The sequence below is a fragment of the Lethenteron reissneri genome, chromosome 11 (assembly GCF_015708825.2).
Source record: "Lethenteron reissneri isolate LAM-NWPU_2019-01 chromosome 11, ASM1570882v1, whole genome shotgun sequence".
NCBI classification, from domain to species: Eukaryota; Metazoa; Chordata; class Hyperoartia; order Petromyzontiformes; family Petromyzontidae; genus Lethenteron; species Lethenteron reissneri.
Genome location: NC_083789.1, coordinates 12,813,267 through 12,837,689, shown reverse-complemented (window position 1 = coordinate 12,837,689; position 24,423 = coordinate 12,813,267). Strand labels below are relative to the sequence as shown.

Genomic DNA, 24,423 nt, shown 5'->3' with positions numbered 1-24,423 from the left:
TCCTCAACGTGGGTAGAGGAAACAAAGAGTGACGTTCAAGGGAACAGCAACCCTGGCAGTAGCCACAAAAGAGTGAGAAGGAAGCAACCTTTCACCGGCGAGCGAGCGAATCGGTGAGCGCTCGATCGCCGATCGCCGCGCGCGCAAGAAGAAAGCGTGGGCCCGGAGGCTCCTCACCTGCTGCCGGTTGAAGAGCAGCAGGACGAACATCTGTAGGGTGGAGAGCAGCAGCGAGAAGCGACCGTCTGGCGACGCGAGCACAGCGCGGCCCAGCCACGTCCACTGCAGCCTCTTGGGCTGCTGGTGCCAAACGCCAAACAGCCTTTGCTCTGCACGTCGCACGCAGCAGTGAAACACAACCGCACTGAAACCAACAAGAGCACGACGCGGCCTGGGAAAGAAGGAACACGCTACGTGATCAAATGATATAGGGCAAAGGTGCAGCCCTGCAATTTCTTGGTCATACTACTGCTGTCAGAAGGGTATTTTGGCCTACTCTATTAGCCTGGTCAGACATCTTGGAAGAGGTGGGAGTACCCACACTTTACCTCACTGCACGAGATCTGGTGATACACACTATGATTTGTACACATTTATTCCGGCTGGGGTGGACGAAGCTGGGGGGAGATTGAGGAAGCTTGCGTGATTGTTTCAACTGCCACGCCGCGGGATCGAGCCGTGTCCCGTGTGCGAACCATTATAACCACAACGTGGGGCCATGCAATATCACAGACACACACGGGCATGTGTACACATCCGTGTGCGTAGTTGTTTCCAAGTATGCATTCTGACTTAGTTGCGGGCATTACCGACCTGCATTAAATGGCACGGTGGTCAAACAAGCAGCACGACCAGCAGTGGACAACGCGTAACTACATAGACGTCTGCGTGTAGCTATACGTACGCGTGCCGTACACGTCCAAATGTAGCTATGCGTACCTATTCTTAGGTTTTTTCGGTAAAGTCACGTAGGTAAAACATCAAAATTAATAAAAATAAAATAAAATATTTTATTTTATTTTTATTTTTATTAATTTTAATAATTTTGATGTTTTACCTACGTGACTTTACCGAAAAAACCTAATAATATGAATCCTTGCAGTCACGAAAGCTTCAAATCTAGAATCTATGCGTACCTGTGAAGTAGAACTCCGTGTACTCCTGCACAAAGTCGAGCAATGGTGGCGGCAGCATCCCCGCTGGGGGGGCCATGTGCGCAGAAGGGGGTACGGGCCAGAAGGCCGATGAGAGCACCATGACCTGCAGCTCTGGGGCAGAAGCGGAAGGGCTCCCCCTCTCTTCCCCCTCCTCCTCCTCCTCTTCCATTCCGTCTTCCATCTCCTGCGCCCAGACAGAAGTTGGCACGGAGGCAGTGGGTGTCGGGCCGTGTGGCCAACAGCCTCCTTGGGCGCATCGCTCACACCGCCTTTCCATCTCTACCCTCGATTCCAACTGCGCCATCGGTGTCAAATCGCGAGACAAGGTCTCCATGCCGTACTCCCACAGAATGAGCCGTTCGTGTTGAGAGAGGGGTGACATCAGTTCTACACAGTCCTGGGCAGCGCTTTCCCATACGCTTGCCACTAAGAAGTCGTTTGTCACATGGCAATCGAACCATTACAGTCACATGGCTGTGATTTTGGCCAAATATCTCTTTGTGCAGTCATTATCAACCAGGCTTATAACCATAATCTCACCACACGTGAGAATCCGGTTTAATCGCGGGCTGCTGCCTGGTTTTGAACCCAGAATCTCAGCGGTGCCGGCTCAGCACCTTGACCATAGAGCCACCCGGCCTCTTTGATCACCGATGCTGCTCACGCCGAGACCCTGACACCAGCAGCGCACGCCCTCACGGCTCCACTGGTTCCCCCCTTTCGGCCCGACGACGTCGGCTGTCCCCGCCTCACCGAAAGGAGCACCCGCCTCCCCCCTCACCTCGTCGGAGAGGGAGGCAAGGCTGCGGTCGAGCTTCTCCAGGCGGTACTGCGTGTAGTGCGTGGCGGCACGCTCCGAGTCGGCCAGGTCGTGCAGCATGCGCTGGGGCAGGCGGCCCGGGAAGCAGGGCTCGAGCTGGGCGCTCACCAGCGGCTCCAGCCAGAGGGCCCACAGCACCAGCAGCCGCTCGCACAGGTAGAACCTGACGCAGCACGGGGCGAGCAACGTCAACCATGAACAGCAGCAGCAGCAGCCCAAAAACTAAACCTGTTACATGTGTAGTGCCTTCAAAAATTACTCACACTAACACGTAACAATTCACCTGCTTACACTTTATTCACCTATTCTTGCACCAGTTGTAGGGACTCCTATAACTATCTATACAGTAACTTACATTTAACTTCTCCCAACTCTCATCTCCCTTCCACCTCGCTTAACCTGCACTCGGCAGCTCTGCTCTCAGCGTCTGCGCACACAGCAACTCTACATCTCCACCCCCGCCACTGCCCTTCGCCCGGCGACGGCGTGAGTGGCAGCGGCGAGATGTCTTCACTCGTCCCCGGCAACAACAACCCCCTCTCCGAACACGCACACACCCTTGTATCTCTCCGCTCATGATCCGAGACCTCTCGTGCGTCTCTTTAGCTCCCGCCAGGCCGGCGTCAGTTGGCCTATCAATAAACCCTCATCTCCCATTTCCCTGGCAACACCTACGGTCTCAACGTGCACACCCGGTCGACCCCGTTTGCACCCGCTTCTCCCCGAAGGTGGCGCTTTATCCGTGCAACCCTCGTGTTGCAGATGCGCACCTGTTTGCCCTCAGTTGCCCTCTGTTCACCGTGCGCACTGCGTATTTCACTCCTCTATACATGCACACAGCTTACTCGCGCGCACACACTCGCAACCAGCAGCCACTGATGGCATCTGCACTACACAGTGGTGACTCCCTGCAGGAATCGTTGCTCCTCCGCCCTCTGTTGGTGCTGAAGGGCGGCTTCCAGTAGTGTCCTTCACAAATTTCCTCCACAGAGGCCAATCTTAACACCTCTGCTACCAGCCAGAGACTTCAATTGCCTCAGAGTGAGCAGCAATTAATAGGTCATCAGCTAATATGAACACAAAGATCTTTGTATAGCGCAGACAGGCAGCGAGTAAAAGTGCTGTTAGTGAGTACCTATGAAGACCATTTTACATGGCACATAAGGGCAGGTGTGGGTCAGAACCACGCCTAGTCATCTTTATTTCCCGAGTGATGTTTGGCAATGAGCGGGATTCGAACTTGGGTCGCCAGGTTTGTAGCAGTGCGTTAACCATTACACTACCGTCCCCCCCCCCACACAGACGAACACACAAAGTCAAAGCTCCTCCATAGAGGCCGATCTTGACACCACTATCATCAGCAAGTCCACTCAGCTCCACATCCTCCTGTACCGCATCAGTCTATCTCTGTTCTAGCCCATGCTGCGCCCGTGTAGCCCCTTTCTATCTTGCCAAACAGAAGCTGCCTGGGCATGCGGTGGTTGGGCATGCGGTGGTTGGGCATGCGGGCTACTTGACCCAGCCAACGCAGCCTTGCCAGCCAGAGATCACTGAAATGTGTCCAAATCTTTCAAGGATGCGAGCTCCTCACACAATCCAACCTGGTTAAACCCAGGAGGGATCGTAGGCAGGCTACCATGGATGTTTAAAACCAGCGCAGATATTCCTTCAGAGGGGTCCATGTTGCACTCGCATAGAAGGGAGGGCATAACTGTAGCCGAGAAGACGCAACGCTTCATGTGAAGCAACAGACCAGGTAGCTTTCACACAGTTGTGCACAGCTGATGGAAAGATAATGCCGCTCAACTGATTCTGGGCGAGACCTCTGCCCTTGACCGGCTCAGGTTTGGCAGCACACTACCGAGGTTCGGACTTCTCCAATCCCTCCACAACTGCCCCAACACTGATTATGGGGAGTTGAGGGGGTGGTGTGTTTGATGACACAAAATACCTAGGCAGGTGTTCATACTCTTAGTTCTTTCGGTAAAGTCACGTAGGTAAAAAATGAAATTATAATTAATAAAAATAAAACAATAAAAAATAAAAAATCACGACGTTTCGGAGGCAATACAAGTCTCCGTCATCAGGTGGGACCGTCACAGCCAGATTTGCTGCATCAAGTAGGCAGGTGCTTAGTTTTTGTGGGGCTGATGGTAAGGCTCCACACCACTTAGTGGCACACTCCAGATTAAGTAGCACAGCCTCCAAGTCCTTCTCAGAGTGAGTAGCAGTTACCAGATCATCAGTATATAAAACAGCGAGCCATCATTTAACCATATTAAGGCATCGATCAGACTCCCATTGTATCTGTACCACACGACAACATGCGCGCACACGCACTGTAGCAATGCACAGACCGGTAGAAGTGCTCGAAGGTGTTGGCCATCTCTAGGCCGGAGAGGAAGGTGATTGGCTCCAAGGAGGACATGAGCTGCGCCAGGCCGTCCCCGCTGGCCCGTGCCACCCCCAGTGCCCGGATGCGCCGGTCCACATTTTGAGCCAACACCTCAGCCACCTGTCCACCCACGAGCAATCACGGCACAGCGAGCACGGCACAGCGAGCACGGCGCAGTGAGTACGGGACGCTCCCACGGGGCAGTGACTTGAGGTTCGCAGCAACCAATTTGGGAAGCCGCGCTGGTATGTTGTATGTTTGTATAACGTTTTTCGCACCGTACGTAGCTAAACGTGCTAAATTGGAGGTGCGGGGGAAGGACAACCAAGCACAAAAAGCAGTTCTAAAGAAACAAATCACTCCACGCTGTCTGCTTCACAATGAACGTTCAAGATCCTGCGACGGAGGGCACCGTGTGCTGGGGGTCGCAGTCCAAATTTTCCAATATAGAAAAATTACACTACATCCGCTCAATTGGGATCACCCACAGCAACATTGCTCCCGATTAACAATAGAAATCATCGCCTCCGGCTGCAAAACCTTAGCTGGGTAAACAAGTCCTGAGCGCACAGCTGAAGCAGCACCCGCGGGAGGGACAGAGGGAGGGAGCACCTTGACGCCGGGCAGGTGCGGCAGGTGCAGCAGGGCCGAGCGGAAGCCCTCTCGCAGAGCGAGCATGAAGGCTGCATGGTTCCCAAACAGCTCACGCATGGCGCCACTCAGCCTCGCAAACTGCTCTTGATAGAGCTCCGCAAAATCGGCCGCGTTCCAGCTCAAGTCCAGAAACGTCGACACCTGCACCCGTGCCCACGCAGGTCCCATTAGTGTGGGGGGCGGGGGGGAGATACGTGAATCGGCCTCGCCGCGCCAGTGCCGTGCGTGCCCATGCCTGCTGCTGCACCACCCCGGCCCAGCAAGACGCCAGCTGCGAAATGGCGCTGGGTTTCCGCGGGGCCTTCTCCTCCTGTCCTCCCTCCGGTGCGCTGCAACCGTTGCGCTCCTTGCCCTTGCTCGTCTTCAGGTCTGCAGAGAGAGAGGCAAACCCGTTGCACGAGCCTGCCCAGGGTGGGCCGTGGGCCCGGCCCCCCGGCCCCGCCCGTCCCGCTGGTAAGCAGCGTAGCGGCGCACCGTTTGGAGTGCATACCGGGTTTGCAGGGTGGCCGGATGGTGCCCTCCATGGCGGCAGGGCTGGTGTCCACGTGCACCAGCAGGCGGCACAGGCGGCGCGCTCGCGATGCGAACACCAGCGACTTCCCGCGCTGGCCCCGCCGGGGGACTCCTCCGCCCGTCGCCTCCCCCACGCCGGCTCCGCGGCCCCCGCCCGCGCCCAGGTACTCCACAAGTAGCCAGGCGAACGGGCTGCTCTCATCTGCACGCGCCCCACACGCACGACACAGCGAGTCACCCTTGAAAAAGAGTTATTTACTCGGATAATAAAATTCAGATTGTGATAATGGCGCTCGTCAGCCTGTGTGCGTGTGCGCGCAGGAAAGTACACGCACCCCCTTTGTTGACGGTGGAGATGTTGCTGATGATGGGCGTCGCAAGGGCTTCCCAGCACGTCTGTCCCAGGGCCCGCGCCGCCTCCAAGTCCGGCAGAAACCGCTCGGCAAACTGCTGCTCGTGACGCAACACCGCGCTCATCCTGCAGGCCAGCATGAGCGCCACACGACAATGACATGAATAAATAGGACTAAGCTGCCGTTTCGTGCCACTGTAGCCACTCCACCTCCTTGTAAATCGAATTATTTGGTGAAAAACACAAATAACAACAAAACTCAACACATTCATCAATAGCACAGTGGCCTTATAAGGGAAACGGTCTATGATAGCCGACGCGTCGCCTATTATAGCCCATTGTGTTCTGAAGGACCATTGCCCGAAATGTTACCCGTTACAGAGGTAACGTTTCAGGCCACATAAGCAAATTAAAACTGGGCACCAGGCAATTATGTCCTCCAACATCCACCAAAACAAACTTATTTAGTAAAACGAGTCTGACATAGACTAATCTATCTTACAACAGTCGCGCGGTTTTAGAAAAATGGCCCCCTGTCGTCCTGGGCTGGGCTGAAGGTGGACGCGGCCGCCAGTGGGCCACGCCGTGTATGCTGCCCGCCGTGCGAGCGCGAGGATGGTGCCGCCACAAACGTACTTGCTGTAGAGCTGCAGCACGTGCGTGCGGTCGTGGCCCAGCGCCTGCGTCCACGTGTGGGCCTTCACCGTGTAGAAGAGGCAGGTGCGGCGGCACAGCTGCTCGCGGAACACGGGCCAGAACGTGGGCTTGGGGCCCAGGATCTCGAACCCGTGCACACGCGTGTCTATCCCTCCCTGTGCACACGGGAACGGCGTCACCAGCAGGAAGACGGAGATCGCCCGTGGAGCCGTGACCGGTGGCTCCCAACCTGTGCTCCCCCAGTCCACCGGTGACCTCCCCCACCCCATGTGAATCATGGGGGTGACTTACCCACACTTCACCACGCTGGTCAGCGCGGGTTGGTAAAGGCGGGTTGTTGAGTAACTGCAGCTACATATCATTAACATTCCTTTCCTTTGTTACTGCTAATCCCTGCACCCCCCTTGGTTGCTGCTGATCCTGCATAATGCATGGGCATAATATGACTTTGACACCCCCCCGCCCAACGCCTACGCATTTTCCATGAATATGCTAAATTCCTCTTCACATGCACATTCTTTTTGTTAAGGCGCTCTTCAACCCCCAATGCAGCTTATATATAAGCTCCTAGTTTGGTAGTGTCTCATTCTTCACCTGAAGACGGCTGCTTGCGTTGTAGCCGAAACGTCGTGAGAATTGTTTTATTATGTTTTATTTTTATTATTTTATTACTTCCCTTCTACGTGACTTTACCGAAAGAAACAAGAAGAAAAAAGGCGGGTTGTTAAGGCGGGAGCATAGTTGTGGGAACCCAGTCTCGCACAGCAGTGTAGCCTCAAAGCCTATAACATCCCGCACCATGCCACGCAAGGCCTCTGCGGCGTGTGGTACCTGCTGGCAGCGCCGTATGCGGATCTGCACAATGGGCCAGTAGCGCGTGGCGTTCTCCAGCAGCAGCACCCGGCTGGCCGACGACGGTACGTTCACCTGCCGCACGAACGCACAGCGGACGGGAGACGGCCGTGCGTGAGTGGCGGCGGCGCGCAGGCACGTCACGCGGGCACGCCGTCGGGCACCCCTGCGGGCACGCCGTCCTCCCCCCGTATGTGTCGCACGTCACCCTCACCGCATTGAGCTCGGTGCTCACGTCCGTGGGGTCCTCGCCCCCCAACACCACGAGCCGTGCCGGCATGTAGCTCGAGTCCTCGATCGCCACCAGCACGCTCAGCTGCCTGCGCGCCACGGTAAGGGGGTCCCCGCGTGTCACTCCGAGGCACGCGCCACACGCGCCGCACGCGCCGCACGCGCCGCACGCGCGAACCGCTGGGTGGGTGGGTGCCGGGTGCGTGGCGCTCGCTGGCGCTCGCTGCCCCACGTACCGGATCACGACGCCCTTGTGCATGAAGATGTTGATGTAGTGCGAACCCGTGCTGCCGTTGGACTCCCAGTAGGTCTTGGCGTTACCGTCTGTCAGACGGGCGGCCCGCGCTTGGTTGGAGGACACCTCCACCTTCTCCCAGCACTTGTCCTCCTTCATCTCCACCTTAGAGCCTGCACGCCGCACAGCATGGGTGCTCAATGGGCGCTGGGCCGTCACACGGCGTTCATCGGTGCAGCGAGCGTAGGGTGGGGTGGAACGCTCACGAGTGGGGAAGAGCGACCGGAAGTGGGATGGGGGGGGGCGATCTGGAGTGGGGGGAAAGCGACTGGGAGTGTGGAGTGGAGCAATCGGGAGGGAGCGTTTCAGGTTACCTTGGCACAGGTTGCGGAGGAAGACGTTGAAGAAGGGGATGTGGATTGGCGCGTGGGTGCGCCGCGATTCCTCAATCTGGCCCAGCACCATCTGAGGAGTGGGAAATGAACTGGGTATGAGCGCAGTCCACCACATGACCAAGCACAGCTGCTCATAGGAACACGGCAGAGTGTCCCAGCGGGACAAGGTGGATGAGGAACCGTTCACATGCTGTGCGGGATGCGCTGCGGGCCACTTCTGCAGACAACTGCTTTCTTATTAACCTTTCACCATTCCGATGACATATGCGTACGGCATCAATTTTTCTTCTGTACGTCATTCGGAACGGGGCCTTTCCAATGACGTACGGTATCAGAAAGAAAAACAAAAAAAAAATAACTTCATCGGTACCGAGGCTCCCACAAGGCCATGCGGAGGGCGAGGCATCGTTCGGCACCAGTTATCCTAGTGTGTGGTTATGTCGCTACAGTTCTCTGCGGTGAATACTATGTCTTTAAAAACAGTGGTGCTACGCCCCCTCTAAATAATGAGCGCTAACTGCTTGCGTGTCCAGAGATTCAGCGGTGAACGAGACATCCACCCTGCAACTTTCGGTCAAACAGCGAGCACCGAACAGCACTCCCAAAATTTGAATTGGACAAGAGTTAACAATTAAATTTAATGCAGCAAGGTTATGATTATTATTACAAGAGATTTGGCAAAGTGATTTCCAAAGAGGAGAAGTGTGGGGGAAGAAGTAGAAAGAGAAGTGGTTTGAGTGAGTGGGTGAGTGAGTAATTAGGGAAGTGTATAATTAGGAGCGTGGGTGAGAGACGAGTGGGTCAGTGTGTCGTTGTGACCAGCAGTGGAGGTTGAACGTGGTGTGGATGTGACGAAACAGCCAGTGTCCAGTAGACCTCAACATGGCACTCAATAAGCGACGTTCACAGGAACAGCGACCACAGCAGTGGCGATAGAAGAGCGACTAGGAGACGACCAGGCTGTAGGCGAGTGCCGCACGTGGGTGTAGGCACGTGACCTGTATGCAGCCGGCCAGGATGCTGGTGGTGAGGCGGCGGTAGAGGCCGGCGTGCTTCTCACAGTCGGCGACGAGGTCGCGCAGCTCGCCCGCCAGCCGCAGGCTCAGTCCGTGCCGTTCGAGCGAGCGGCCGATGGCCTCGCGCAGCCCCAGCTGGCACATGACAATCGCATTGTCCTTGTTGTCCACCGCCAGGCGGTGGAGCAGAGTGATGAACTCCTGCTGGACCTGCACCCGCCACGCGCGATCACCGACGCAAAGATATAGACTTCTCATGCGCATGTAAGCACGTGTGTGTGCACGTGTGTGAGAACGTGTGTGCGCACGTGTGTGAGAACGTGTGTGCGCACGAACGTGAGCGTGTGCGCGTACCTCCTTGTCGCCGATGTGCGTGTTCATGGGAGCGAGGCTCGTCTCCACAAACTCGTGCCACGGAAGAGAGTCGCGCTCCACGAGACGGCTCAGGATCCTAGCGGACCACACCGCACAGCACAGTGACCCCCCCCCCCATAACACCGCACACCACCACACCACATAGCACTACACCACATCACACCACATAGCACCACACCACATAGCACTACACCACATCACACCACATAGCACTATACCACATCACCTCACACCACATCACACCACATAGCACTACGCCACATAGCACTACACCACACCACATAGCACTACACCACATCACACCACATAGCACTACACCACATCACCTCACACCACATCACACCACATAGCACTACACCACATCACACCACATAGCACTACACCACATCACCCCACAAAGCACATTTTTTATAGTCCACCAGAGGTGGCAATACTTACAAGGTCAATGAGAGTGAATTATTTATTTGATAACCCCACTGGTTTCTCATATCTGTCCCACAATTCACTGGTACAGGCCACAAGGACATTGGAAGCGCTAACGCTTTGCCTCTGGCAATTGTCACTAAAACAAAGATGCCCCCTTTTCGCATTCTGGGTCCACTTGGCCACAAACCACCGAGAGAGCTTTGCAGCTGTTAAGGGTGGCACGGCGCACGCCAAAACGGTGGGGACAGAAATAGACATGGCCAGAATGAGCCACGAACTCTGGAAGGTCCAAAAGTCAGATACCAACTTCAAAAGTTGTACATAAAATGTCAAGTTCATTTTGGTTTGACAGGTGATAACTCAAGAGACTATGGGAGAGGCTCATTTACACAGAGTACTAATTTCAGGCTTAGTCGACCTAGGGGAGGCCCAAGACTAGTTCATATAATCGTCACCGGTGTTCGCCGTGAGCAGGAATTGAACTGGGACCGCCAGGTTGGTAGCGCAGCGCGCAGCACTACACTACCACTCCTAGCACAACACCCCCACACACACACGCAGTCACCCTCCTTCCCACACCCACCGCAGCACGGCGAGCTGCAACTCCTTGTCGGAGCGCAGGGCGTCCATCTGTGCGAGGATGTTGCGGAATGCGTCAGGCTCGCCCAGGGCAGCCATGACGGCTGCGAGCTGCATGTCGTTGGGTGACCTCGGGGTCTCGCCCGACAGCCAGCCGTCCAGCACCAGCAGGCTGTTGCGGCACAACTCGCTGCTCCGCAGCTGCATTGGCAGCTGCAACCGATGCAGCTTGGTCACCAACTCCGACGCCACGTCTGCACGAGCCACATGACCGAACACACACAAAGATCCCTCATATAGCCTTAAACTGTAGGAGCAAGTGCTGTCAGCAGGCACCCATGAAGGCCGAAATGGCACACGAGGTGGGTGTCTAATACCACGCCCGGCCACCTTTGTCTCCCTAGTGGGCATGTTAACAAACCCGCCAGGTACTCATTTGAGGCCGAGTCAATATAGGGGAGGCCCAGGACCGGTTTAAATAATCATCAATGGTGTTGTCTGTGAGCGGGGGGTGATCTAACTTGGGTCACCGGGTTCGTAGCGCAGTGCGCTAACCAGTGGCGTAGCTAGGATATTTTGCGCCCGGGGACGAACTATAAAATTGGCGCTCCCCCCCCCCCCCCCCCCGTTTAATCACATACCAAAATGTAATTACATGACATGTAGGCTGTGTGTGGCGGGATATATAAACTTTTAGGTTGAGGTGTCGATTTGTGCAGTAGTTTCAGGCTGCCGCGCCCGCCGCAATAAGTTATAACGTAACGTTGTAAGCCTCATTTTGGCGCCCGGGGACATATGTACCCCCCTGCCCCCCCTAGCTACGCCTCTGGTGCTAACCACTACGCTACCGCTCACCATGGCACACAAAGACAAACACGCATGCATACACACACGCATGCACACACGCATGCACACACATGTACGTGTACACACATCCATACAAAAGCGGGATTCTATATATTTTTTTACAGTTTGACATGCAGGCTTTGGTGAAATCGCCTGATGATGCTGAATGTAATTGCCAGCGAAACGTCGTACTCAAATTTGTCATTGTTGTGGATTTACTCTCCAACACACCGGTGGGCTGCAGTATTAATTAAATGGCACATTTTGTTTACGTGACAAACCTTAATAATTGGCCGTCTCGGGTGGTTGCGGGTTAACGACACATTTATACTTATGCGATCTAACCAAAAAACTATCTTTTTTTACACAGTTGCTGAGCAATGGCCCGAAAATGTCAAGAGGACGGCAATAAACAGCACCATCAAAGTTGTAATTGGCAAGATTTAATGCGGTTCCCGAATCGAGCAGGATTGCTTCTCGAAGAGCTTGGGAAGAGACGCTGGGAGGGCACTTCTCTGCGTGCCGTGAGTTTGTGTGTTCTCCCCAGTTTGTGCGTGGGTTTCCTCCGGCTTCTCCAGTTTGAACGGTGGGTGTGGTCGCTCACCCCCTCCGACGGCCATGTACAGGCCCAGCATCTCCAGGAAGCGGCCCCACTGGTCGATGGACAACACCTTCTTTTTGCAGCTGACGAGCAGTCGCGACATGCCGCAGTGCCCCAGGTGTTTCGCGACGCCCTGGTGAACCTCGCTGAGGCCCAACACAAGCTGCAGCGCCTCGCTCGCCGCGCTGTTATTCCTGCGCGCGCACCAAAAGAAAATCATCGTACTGCTACTCGCAGGGGGTCCACACTCACACGTTGGGTCACTCACTCATGCAAGCACGCACGCGAGGCATCTCACTCACACCTAACTCACTCACCCACATAGGATCTCTCACTTGCCCTGTGTCACTCACTCACCTACACAGTGCCCACTCACTCACCTACACAGGGTCACTCACTGACCCACTCATTCTCTCACACGGTGCCACCCACTCGCATCCCTTACTGACCCTGGTGAGGACATGATCTTCTCCAGGCCCTCCACGATGGCGGCAAAGGGGCTGTCCATGGGGTCGGACGTGGCCAGGCTGAACAGGGCCTCGCGTGCGGCCGTCCAGTCCGACTCACTTCCCCTCCGGCTCCCCGCCGACCCGTTAGCCACTGCCTTGACGACCCCGCGACCCCCAATATTGTCCTGGGTCAAGGGTTCGGGCAGCTCCACACCAAGCACGAGATGCAGGCACTGGAGGGGGGAGTGACACGGGAGGAGACAGCATCTCATCAGCCACGGGCGTGGCATCAACAAGCCAACAACCCAGCAAATGGCACCATACACCCCCCAGCACTTTCACGTGGACCAAGAGTTGAAGTTGGCTGTGAGGATTGTTCAGCAGTCTCAGAATCGGAAGTTTGTTTCCCGAGTAAAGCCCATTGAGCTAAGACGCTTTTTCAAGGGTAACTCGTCGTCAGACATCAAAACTCACCGGCCGGCAAGCGAGCGCATCGCTAAACGCTTGTACACTAGACAATTATATTTGTTTGGCTGTGTCGCGTGGGGGAGTTTTATGAGAGATCATTACGTAAGAGAATAAGTAACACATTGGGCAGATAATGTGCCTCCTTCCCACCTCTGTACCTCCACGTACAAAATTGGTGTACGTTATAACACAACGTACCAGCTCTGCTAAAGAGACACTGAACATTGAGAAACTGGTGCAAAGTTTGAATCAGTTAGACCAATGCTGCTGCCGTGTGGTTGATGGGACTGATGTGGGGAGAATTCTCTTCACTTCTTCCGTCAATTATCGAGGTTAATGGGAGCAGGGGTAACACAGAAAAAGCAAGATGATGGCTATTACAAAACATATGTTAACTAGGCTCTAACGATGTGCTTATTTGCGTACATATAATGGGGGTGATGATGTGGAGCGTGTCGTCTGTTTTCATTGTTTCCGACACGTTGCGGTCACATGGGCATAAATTCACCGACTCTCGATGAGTGGGGAGCAGCTCATAAGCAAACCAGCTCCCGAGTAAAAATACTTTATGACTTTCACAAGTACAGATGTTCGGCAACCCGCATAATGTTTTCAAGTGTAATCGAGTGGTTTTCAGAGTTCTATATAATTCCAGAGAGTCACAAAATGTGGTCCCAGCTTTGGTTACATAGAGGCCAATAGAATTGCTTCTGCCAATTTGTGAGAGAAGCACGCACAGAGGATAACATCCCGAGTGTTAAATATAAACGTTGACGGATTACTCAACGGCTCTCGCACGCCTACTCACGGTGAATGCGAGGTGCAGGATGGCCAGCGTGTCGGCGTGCGTGCTCATGCATGCCAGCAGCGCCGCCACTCCTCCCTCCTCCACAAACGCTGGGCAGCACTCCGGCCGCACCAGCACGGCGCGCACCACACGCAGGGCCCAGTAAACGGGGCCCACGTCCTCGACCGTCAACTCCAATTCCCGCACCACCGCCTGCATTAGCGGCTTGAGGCCCTCGGTCCCCGGCGGCGTGCGAGGGCGTTGCCGGCCCTCTTTGTTCGACCGCTGCTCTTCACCGTCGCTGCCGGCCTTGTCTTCAGCGCCGGCAGCAGGAGCCTGCGTGCGCTCCTCCAGCACGGTGACCGCCGTCTGCAGGGCGGCCACCTTGAGCGCACGGTCGCTGGGCGCCCGGCTCGCCAGCTTCCAGACCGTGAGCGCGCATAGCACGCGTGCCGCCCATGTCAAGCCGCCTTCGCCCGACGGCACCTTGCGGAACGCTTCAAACTCACGAAGCCTCTCCTGCACCCCCTCCGGATCGGCAACCGCATCGACAGCTCCCGCACCCCTCGCGTCGATCTTGACGAGGGCCGGGGAGCCCGGCGAAGACGAGGAGGCGTTATTGGCCTCCTCTTCCTTCTTGGGTTTCTTAGACAAGGACGACGATGACAGCGAAGATGACGACGACGGCTGCTGAAGGGAGGATGCGGGCTCGCTCTTGCATGCATCACTTTGGCCGAAGATGGTTGTGGTTTGCCGAGAAGTCGCCACATGTTGCAGATCGTCGAGCTCGGAAGAAAACCTGCGGTAGAGGCTGGAGCTCCGTAGGTCCTGGCGGAAGGGCGGCTCGGCCTGCAGTAGATGGCGCAGCAGGCGCAGCGCCAGCTCGGGGTCAACCGAGAGACCTGCCAGCGAGGCGTCATCCATACTGAACACCTGCAGGTGGCAGAGTGTGCACATGAAGATCAGGAGGAATGCTGGCATTTTCACATCACCACCCTCACCAAAGTGGCCACGATAATGACCCAGGGTAGCCTAAACGAGTCTTAAGGATTCTCAGCATCATTACTACATTTTCGGAGTAGAGGGAGACGATTGCTATGCGTTTGCCAATCAAGTATTTTGTGAGTAATTTTACTCTTCTTTGAATGATGTCGCCAGATCTTTAATGTGCAATGGGAGCAATTATTATTACACAACCGCCGTGCAAACCATGGCGGCCTGCCTAATTCAAATCGCGAACCTTTGCAAAAAGTGGCAAATGTGCAGGCGATGTCACCGCCCCGCTTCACAGCCTAGGCACATTATGGCAGATGGCACAGAGTAACCACGATGCAGTGTGGAGGGGGGGGGGCACGGGGGTCACTGACGGGAAGCCCTGTGGCGTCCCGGATGATGTCGCAGGCCTTGTCCTGCTGCCCGCCCTCGAGTTTGCGCAGGAAGAAGTGCAGCTCCCACCAGTGCGTGCGGCCCAACGAGGACCCTTCCTCGGGCCCGTCCCAGCGCTCCGGCCCACCCGAGGCCTCCCACAGGTACGGAAACGCGTACAACCCCGCGAGCGGGCGGCCCGGCATCTTTGCGGGCTCTGTGGAAGAGGGACACGCCAGAACCACCCGCATCTCCGTCACACACTGCACACTGGAGCAACTAAGATTTGTCATCAATATTGATAAGCACCGACGACTCAATGTAAACGTGCCCAGAGCTCTGACCTCTCAGCCACTGCCCACTACTGGAGTAACAGTTTTGATATAGCACTGTGATTAATGCTATTATTAATTTTTCTGCTTGTTTACTCAGGAAACTTCACCGAGACACACGTCTTTATCAAGAAGGGCCCTGTCCAGTTTTCGCAGTCAGCGTAGCTATAAGTAACATGCATATCTTTTCAGCATTCAGATGTTTTGGCCAATATCAGTTACACTGTATGTGTTTTCTTAGCTGCACAGGGGAACCCGGAGAACTCATAGCAAACCCATGCTAAACAGACGGGGAAACACACAAACTGCACACAGAAAAGGACCCCAAGTTGGAAGGTCCTTCTTGTTGCGAGGCACGAGTGTTACCAATGCATCGCCCCCTGCTGCCCAAATTGCTGTGAATTACCTTAATTTGAATGTGCATGTCTCACCCGAGTTGGGTGTGGCAAGTGGGGGGGGGCTTGGGAAGAGGTTCTGGGTTGGGGTGGGGATGGCCGCGGTCCGTGGGGCCGCCGCCGCTGCCACCTGGACGGTGGGGGTGGTGCCACACTCTGTGGGGCTCTCGTCCGGCATGATAGCCACCATGTTCCAGTTCACCCAGTACGTGGCCTGCATCGAGTCCCAGTACACCTGTGTGCCAGGTGCAGGGGTGTGTGCGGACGGGGCGGTGGGATAGTGAGCAACATCTGCCAACACACGGGGATGAAACGCAACTTTTAAAGCATTGAGCATAGAACACAACATGGATTTGTACGGCATATAAATGTGGCCGAATTTTGTTTTGTGTTGAGTTTGTTGTCCTTCCCCCGCACCACCGATTAGCACGGTTGGCTATGTACTTTACTAGCCGTGTCGGGTGGTAGAGGATTACGATAAATGTATACTTACGCGATCTAACCCAAAAACTTTTATTATGAATAATATTGGTTGCGAAAGCCTACGTGTTAAACAATAAGCTGTTAATAAACATTGCGCATTTTATACAATCGTAAGAGGCAGGTGGTTAATGGCGGATGAAAAAAGGAGGGTCTTGAGCCTTCAGCTGCACAGATGGATGGAGGAGGGGAGTTCCAGACCATGGGGGCAGCAAAGGAGAACAAATACCAACGGTACAGCTAGCATTTAGAGTACGGCTACTTTGAGCAATTATCCGATAGCGTTAGTAGCTACAACAGCCAAGCACTGGCCATTTAGCCTGCGCCGATGGTCGGCCGATGGCGCCGCTCACCTGCACGGGCGGGTAGCCCTTGTTGACGCAGCGCACCTCTCCCTTGTCGCCGGCCGATACCTTCTCGTAGTCCTCCAGCATGAGCACGCGCATCCCCACGCGGAGCTGCGCCTGCACAGACTCGCCGTAATCTGCGCGTCTCGGAAAGTCGTCCGGCTGTCGCAGCGCCAGCTTTGCCTGCTTGGCGGCGCTGCCGTTAGCGGTGGCGGTGGCGCTGCTGCCGCCGGCCGAGCCGGAGCCACCGACACGGGGGACCGGAGCGAAGGAGCTGAGGGCTCCGACAGACGCGCCACTGGAATCCGGAGGAGTGGTGGCCGGAGCGGAAACATTGCTGTCCGCCGAGGCCTGGAATATAGAATGCCGGCTTGGAGTCTGTAGGAGGGGAGATGGAACAAGTGCGTCAATGTCATCAAGAGCCACCGGGCATGCAAAACCGATACGAGCAGCACAGCCGAGTGGAGAAAAGGAAAAGTTACCGCAGGGGTGGCGATGGTGCCGTGCTGCTGGTTCTCAGGTTCTTGGCGGTCCCAGCCCAAAATGCGTGCCAGCTCCGTTATGAGATTGGCCATCGCCATACAGAAGTCAAACTCGCGCTGCAGTCGGCTGGACTCACTCGGGCCCCTTCCAGACCCCACCCCAGCTCCATCCGTGTTGCTCAGAGCGTCGGCCAGCGACGTCACGCACAGGTAGCGCTTCACCAGCGAGAACAGCAATCGCCCTGGAATCTGCGCGCGTGTGCACCAACAAATGCACGGTCGCACACGGTGCCATCTCCTGGAGTCGCGTCGCACGACACAACGGGCCCGGGGTGGCGTGCACAAAACACGCATACTCGCGGCAATCTGCTCATTTCACCTGAGGAAGGTGGATGCCTTCGAAGCTCATGCCGTGCTCCTCGGAAGAGGTTGTCTCGGCAAACAGCTCCAGCAGCGTGAAGCGGTTGTCGAAGTCCATGCGCTGCTCGATGCCATCCTGTTGGCTCAGCGAGAGCAGCACGTACGCCCGGCTGCCTGCGCCAGCAAAACCCAACAGACCCATCAACCGCGTGGTGTTTTATTTTTAGGTTTATTTTGACGCAGGTCGGATTTCCTTTCTCCAGGAAATTCTATTCCGTGACCCTCTTGTACCGGCCAGGTGGCTCGGCGGTAGAACGAGTGGCTCTCCATCAGAAAGCTGCGAGTTCCAATCCTGGTTGGGGGGGGGTTGACTCAGCCTATCATCTCTCCAGGGCTGATAACACGAGTACCACATTCATCTTCTTGGTTCTTTCGAGTACCACATTGTAAAGAAGTCAACAGTGGTTGTCCTTTCGATTTAAAGCTTTCGTGACTGCAGGGATTCATCTTCTTGGTTCTTTCGGTAAAGTCACGTAGAAGGGAAGTAATAAAATAATAAAAATAAAACATAATAAAACAATTCTCACGACGTTTCGGCCACAACGCAAGCAGCCGTCCTCACCTGAGGACGGCTGCTTGCGTTGTGGCCGAAACACCTGAGGACGGCTGCTTGCGTTGTGGCCGAAACGTCGTGAGAATTGTTTTATTATGTTTTATTTTTATTATTTTATTACTTCCCTTCTACGTGACTTTACCGAAAGAACCAAGAAGAAGTGGTTGTCCTCTGGACAGATTCGCCCTCAACAAAGGAACGTGCATATTCTACCACTGGCTCAGGGCTGTAAACGGATGATGATCACCAATGCCTCAATCCTCATTTGAGCAGGAAACCACTTCATCTATTTTCCTATACATATCTTTCCATTACATCCTACCATGTCACCCTCAGCCTTCCTCTATTCATGCCCTGCACCGTTGGCATCTCCATACCCCCTTTAATAGTTGGATTTTCTTATCAGCTTGGCAAGGGCAAAATCCGCCGGGGCCACACGAAACGTACAAACCACGCAAGGGCTCGTGTGCGGCCTGTGCAGGCGGCCGAGCGTACCTGCGTCATGCGAGGCGAGAGCGCGCAACATTCTGCCGGCGCTGCGACGAGTCTGCATTTCTTTGTTGCACAGCAGCTCCATGAGCAAGTCCAGGGCGCCGGCCTCCTTGAAGACGGGCGCCAGCGGCCCGATGCTGGCGTAGGCGCTCAGCACGTGGATGATGTGCGAGATGTTGCGCGTGGCTTCGGGGCCCAAGGTCCTCTCCACCTGCCGCCGTGCACGGCTGACCAGCTGGATGACGTCGCTGCGCATCGAAGAGAACTCCCGCTCCTCCAGGTCACTGTCGGCATCAACGCTCTGCAGATGGAGACACCACAATCATCATCACTGCCGCTGTAACAGCTCCAGCACACCTCTACCACCCTCTATGGAGCACGCCAACATCCCCTCTGGAGGCGCACAACCACGATTGATAATAATCCTAACAATAAATATCGTATTTCGATGGCACTGCTTAAATACTTCAGCAACTCAGTGGCAGCTGTCCCCGTGTAGCACAAGGTGAGTCAGCACAGGCATTTAGTAGAGCCCGATTATTACCAGTAGGGGGCGATGGTTGGTATGGGTTATGCCCATCAAGTAATTTGCAATATATTTTTGAGATTTTTGAAAATGTTGGCCTTAAGTACATGGAGCACTGTGTATACATCAAGACTGGAGAGACAAAGGCGGCCGATTATGGTGCTGGCAACCCACCCCCTCATGTGCCGTGCCAGCTTTTATAGGTTCTCGCTAACGGCGCTTGACCCAACGGTCTGTTAAGGCTATATGGAGGATCTTTGTCCCAGGTATCTTCAGCCGAGTCGGGTGCAGTCGACCCAGTAGGAAAAACAGGCGAGGTGCAGGGTCTGCCTTGACGGTAGGCCTCGCTGTGCCGACACTAAGAAAACGATGACCGCTGCTCAATGAGCGGTGCTGCTGGTGTCAGCTGAGTGGGATGTTGGGGACATGGAAACCAACCTCTACCAATGCCACTTGGCTCAAGTGTGAACGAGCAAACGCGAGTGAATGAGCGAATGGTGGTGTGTGCAAATATCAGCAATGGGGAGAAAAAGGTGACCGGGCGTGGTGTTGGCCATCTACCCCATCATGTGCCATGCCGGCTAAGAACAATTTCTCAAAGGCTATACGGGGGATCTTTGCTTTTGTTGGTGGTTTGAGTGTTGGTTCCGTTTTTTGGTATTGTGAGTTTTGGTGGTGTGAGTGGAGTGGTGTTGGTGGTGTTTCAAGTTTATTTCGTTTAACCAGGTGAAAAACTCAATAGAGCAGCAGAATTATTTGCAAGAGTGACCTGAGGTATTAGTCTGCCAATATGGGGCGACGATTTCTGCTTTGTGGAAATGCCGACACAACATGGCCTACTCTTCTTCACTGGATCTTTAATGTCCAGACGCCCGTTGTAATTACGGTTAATAAACACGCACTATTAAGCAGGGCGGCATGTTGAGTGGAACCGGCGAACCTCTCCAACAAGCAGCGAACGCGCTACCGCTTGGCCACGTCGCCAAGATGTCCAAACCTGCGGCTCTACCAAGAGACATCACCTCACCCACTCGACGAATCCGTGCACTAAGTGCTGGAAGGCAGCAGTGCAAGCCCATCGTGCCAGGCTCAGAATATTTTTTATTAGAGTGCAATGGTTTTCCGGCCAGCCAGTCATGTCAGACAGGGATTTCGGAAACCCCTTCCCCGATTTCCCTTGCACGACATTCAGTTGGTGGAGTACAGAGATACATTTCAGCAAAGTCTGCTTGGGTTGGCGACCCGGAAAATATCTCTACACGTGACGCACCGCATCCAGCGATGGCTGTGGCTATGACTAGTCGCCTGTCACCTACGCCAGTCTAACAATACCCGGAAACATCAAGCGAGAAGTGACGCCCTGGGTGGCGAGGAGTGCGGCGATCCTACCGAGCTCTGCTGGAGGAGATGGGTGCCACCACGTTCACTTCCTTCGGGTTTGTGCTTGCGCAAGAGAGCACCACAACACGCGCGCACGTCCTCCTCGCTCATCCACATGAGAATGTTCTCGGCCTTGCCGGCGGCGTCGCCGGTCGAGCTCCAGGCAGTGGCGGCGACCACCCCTGCCGCGGGTGACCCCCCAGCGCCGCCGCCGCCCGCCTCGTCCGCAGTGGAGACCGTCCAGCGGATGAGGTAGTCGGGGCCGCCTTCCAGTGTGCGGCGCTGGCGCAGGAGCTCGGCAGGCCATGCCTGCACCCCGCGGGCCAACTGCACCACCAGCTTGCCTTGACTTCTCTCCGCCATCTCTGCATCCACCGGACCCGGCCACGCAGCAGTGGTCACGGCACACACACATTCATATTCCTGTGGCAGGCATTGGCCTCACCCAACACAACCTGGTCCAGCAGCGTGCTCAGAGCTTACACCCAGCACAATATATTAGTACACAGTAGTACATAGGCCTCGGCAAGGTAAGGTAAAAGTTAAAAAAGCCTACCTTTACCCTACCTTTTACCTTACCACAATACAATCACCCTACCTTTTACCCTTTAGCAGGTAAGGTAAAAGGTAAAAAGCAACGAGCCTACCTTTACCCTACCTTTTACCCTTACCCCATACAAATGACCCGATTACAGGGTAATTGCTGGGGTACTACTACACATGGACAAGGTTTATAACGGTAAATGCCAGGTAGAGCGCTTTAATCATATAGCATACTCTCGATGATTCCAATTTTACACGCTTTCTTTTAACTCACTCGGTATGTTGTTGTCGTTATTGTTTTTGTATCCTCAAATCTTGAAACTCAATTTTTACCCACTTCCTAATGTGGTATCGACTGCAAACTTGGTATACTTAGGTCATACTGATGACAATACTATATTCTATCATAAAAAATGTTTTTAAACATTCTTTTATATGTTATGTTTCGGCTTGGGTCTAATTGTCCACGCTCAACTCACGTTGGCTGTAATTGGCCACGGTCCCTTACATTGTGGCAAGCTTCGGGGCCACTTCCTGAAGTCGTGGAGTTCTGCCATTACTAGTACATTTAATAAAAGCGTGTTTTAAATAAAGTTTGTTTTAATATTACTTATTAAATGTAGACCACGGACTGCGCCACGGAGCTTTTAGCGGTAAACAAGGCACCGTGTTTACCGGGTAATACTTTGCGCTACCTTTACCCGACCCTTTACCTTACCCCTTGGCATGTCGACACCCTTACTCTTTACCTTTACCCGGTAAAAAGGGTAAATTACCTTACCTTGCCGAGGCCTAGTACTAGTACTCTCATACGCAGCAGCACCCACAGCAGAACACCAGTACCCAGCATCTCAGCCAGTACCCCAGCACCCAGCACAGGAACACATGATGCCCGAGCACCCAGTCAATAGCGAATGGTACCTTCACACCATGCACCCACATCAGAACCCAACAATAGCGCTCCAGTTAGTCTGTCATCCAGCATCTTCATCGGAACCCTAGAAGCCACGACTATCACACCCAACGCTTACATTGAAACCTCACTGGCACATGACTAGCAGCCACAGCAATAACAACACGGTATACAGTACTGGATGTGGCGTGCTGTGTTCCTGGCCGCTGGTAGACTTAAATTAGTGGCTCGTGATTTAGTAACAACCACAGCCACAACGAGATGTATACGGCCTTAATGTGCCTGGGGTAGCAACATCTTTCGCACCTGATGACACAAATGAGCCAACACGCTCCACCACAAAACCCCCCGGGCTCCAACCTCACCCTAGAGCGGCGAGGCCACGGGGCCCCGGACCAGGCCCTCAGCTCTCGTAAGTACAAAGTGGGGGGCCCGAGGCCTCTATTCATGAGGGTCACAGGGGGGTCCCGGGGTGAGGGGGGGTCCTGGTTCAAACCCCTCTCCCACTCCAGAGCAGCAGCAGCACCGAGATTCTTGGGTTGCAGTCGAGGGCCCCCACACCGCCGGCCGCCCGGGCAGACCCAACCACTCGAGCCCACGGGTCGATCTCCACTTACTACAATATACACGCCCCCCCCCCCGCCCCCCTTTCCACACGGTCTAACCACATGGATATGGCCCATAGCCCACACGGAACCCGAGGCCAACCGCGTACCGAAGGGCCCAAACACCGGCCTGGCAACCCCAGCCCTGCACAGGCGGCCTAAGCACATTCACACGGCCCACGTGGAAGACGGGGCTCAATCCCGAGCCGACCCGGGCCCCACTCCCCGACCCGGGCCCCACTCCCCGACCCGGGCCCCACTCCCCGACCCGGGCCCACGCGGCCCACGCAGCACGGACCCAACACCAAGCCTGGCGCACATCGGGGGGAGCCCCGGGGCCGCCAAAACCACCAAACCCCGGGCACCCCACACGAGGGGGCCCGGGGCCCTGACCGCCGCGCATCGCCCCCTGCCACCCTCCCCCGACCCACCAGGGACCCTTCGCCGCGACTCGCTCGGGCCCCGTCCGCGCCCCTCGGGCCCCGGCGCGCGCTGGGGAAGCCCCTGGGAGGAGGCGGCGGTGCTGGTGGAGGTGGTGGTGGAGGAGGTGTCGCTGCTGCCTCCTTCACGATGTGGGCCCGGCTGTGACAAGCCACTAGGGGGGGCTATAAAGCTTCCTCACCCCTCCACACTCCTCACCCCTCCTCACCCCTCACCCCTCCTCACCCCTCACCCTACTCACCCCTCCACACCCCTCCTCACCCTCCTCACCCCTCACCCTCCTCACCCCTCACCCTCCTCACCCTCCTCACCCTCCACACCCCTCACCCTCCACTCCCTCCTCACCCCTCACCCTCCTCACCCTCCTCACCCCTCACCCTCCTCACCCTCCTCACCCCTCACCCTCCTCACCCCTCACCCTCCTCACCCCTCACCCTCCTCACCCCTCACCCTCCACTCCCTCCTCACCCCTCACCCTCCACATCCTCCTCACCTCTCCTCACCCCTCACCCTCCTCACCCCTCACCCTCCTCACCCTCCTCACCCCTCACCCTCCTCACCTCTCCTCACCCTCCTCACCCCTCATCCTCCTCACCCCTCACCCTCCTCACCCCTCACCCTCCACACCCTCCTCACCCTCCTCACCTCTCCTCACCCTCCTCACCCCTCATCCTCCTCACCCCTCACCCTCCTCACCCTCCTCACCCCTCACCCTCCACACCCTCCTCACCCTCCTCACCTCTCCTCACCCTCCTCACCCCTCATCCTCCTCACCCCTCACCCTCCTCACCCCTCACCCTCCTCACCCCTCCTCACCCCTCCTCACCCTCCTCACCCCTCACCCTCCACACCCTCCTCACCTCTCCTCACCCTCCTCACCTCTCCTCACCCCTCCTCACCCCTCCTCACCCTCCTCACCCACGGGGCTTTCTCAGTCACTTGCCATCCTGTAACTTGCCAAACGAACCCGACATTGAATTTTGGGTCAGGCCACGCGGTGGTGGCTTTCATGGCAAAGTTATTGTAATTTTCCCTCCACCACCCGACAAGATAGTTCCGTTTGCACGGATATCGTTATTATTCATATTCTAACCAAGATACCTCATCCTCATCCGTGTATTTGGGCTTTTCTTGTCGGACGTTTGAGGGTTTTATATCACAACAAGAAGCGAGAATAGACCGGCGTGGCCGAATTTCGTTTGGGGTGGGCCCACAACGAGTCGGTAGATGTCGCTAGATCTCCTCTCAAAGTCGTACAAAATATCTCACCAGCAGACAATGTCACCAAGATAGAGGGGTTCTTTTTTGTGTTAGATCGCGTAAATATATAAATGTGTCGTT

General features: G+C 55.4%; 1 protein-coding gene across 2 annotated transcripts in view; it reads right to left on the bottom strand.

Annotated features, from left to right (window-relative positions):
- The window catches only part of LOC133341497 (cullin-9-like), a 36,517-nt gene extending 13,306 nt beyond the window's left edge, over positions 1 to 23,211 (bottom strand). The window contains exons 1-27 of one of the 2 annotated variants that reach the window (XM_061550182.1): positions 23,073 to 23,211; positions 20,590 to 20,945; positions 18,678 to 18,975; positions 17,589 to 17,743; positions 17,210 to 17,458; positions 16,734 to 17,105; positions 15,937 to 16,135; positions 15,176 to 15,390; positions 13,830 to 14,741; positions 12,554 to 12,786; positions 12,108 to 12,298; positions 10,662 to 10,911; positions 9,632 to 9,728; positions 9,260 to 9,487; positions 8,241 to 8,331; positions 7,868 to 8,039; positions 7,615 to 7,720; positions 7,380 to 7,475; positions 6,528 to 6,703; positions 5,875 to 6,017; positions 5,517 to 5,741; positions 5,262 to 5,395; positions 4,985 to 5,167; positions 4,335 to 4,492; positions 1,939 to 2,140; positions 1,137 to 1,341; positions 178 to 329 (exon numbers count right to left, since the gene is read on the bottom strand). In XM_061550182.1, coding sequence (XP_061406166.1) covers positions 178 to 329; positions 1,137 to 1,341; positions 1,939 to 2,140; positions 4,335 to 4,492; positions 4,985 to 5,167; positions 5,262 to 5,395; positions 5,517 to 5,741; positions 5,875 to 6,017; positions 6,528 to 6,703; positions 7,380 to 7,475; positions 7,615 to 7,720; positions 7,868 to 8,039; positions 8,241 to 8,331; positions 9,260 to 9,487; positions 9,632 to 9,728; positions 10,662 to 10,911; positions 12,108 to 12,298; positions 12,554 to 12,786; positions 13,830 to 14,741; positions 15,176 to 15,390; positions 15,937 to 16,135; positions 16,734 to 17,105; positions 17,210 to 17,458; positions 17,589 to 17,743; positions 18,678 to 18,975; positions 20,590 to 20,943 — 5,796 coding nt within the window. In that variant the 5' untranslated portion in view covers positions 20,944 to 20,945; positions 23,073 to 23,211. Of the gene's footprint in view, positions 1 to 177; positions 330 to 1,136; positions 1,342 to 1,938; positions 2,141 to 4,334; positions 4,493 to 4,984; positions 5,168 to 5,261; positions 5,396 to 5,516; positions 5,742 to 5,874; positions 6,018 to 6,527; positions 6,704 to 7,379; positions 7,476 to 7,614; positions 7,721 to 7,867; positions 8,040 to 8,240; positions 8,332 to 9,259; positions 9,488 to 9,631; positions 9,729 to 10,661; positions 10,912 to 12,107; positions 12,299 to 12,553; positions 12,787 to 13,829; positions 14,742 to 15,175; positions 15,391 to 15,936; positions 16,136 to 16,733; positions 17,106 to 17,209; positions 17,459 to 17,588; positions 17,744 to 18,677; positions 18,976 to 20,589; positions 20,946 to 22,401; positions 22,425 to 23,072 lie in introns of those variants that run through there. The other variant, XM_061550183.1, reaches the window with a different exon arrangement.
- Between the last annotated feature and the right edge of the window lie 1,212 nt (positions 23,212 to 24,423).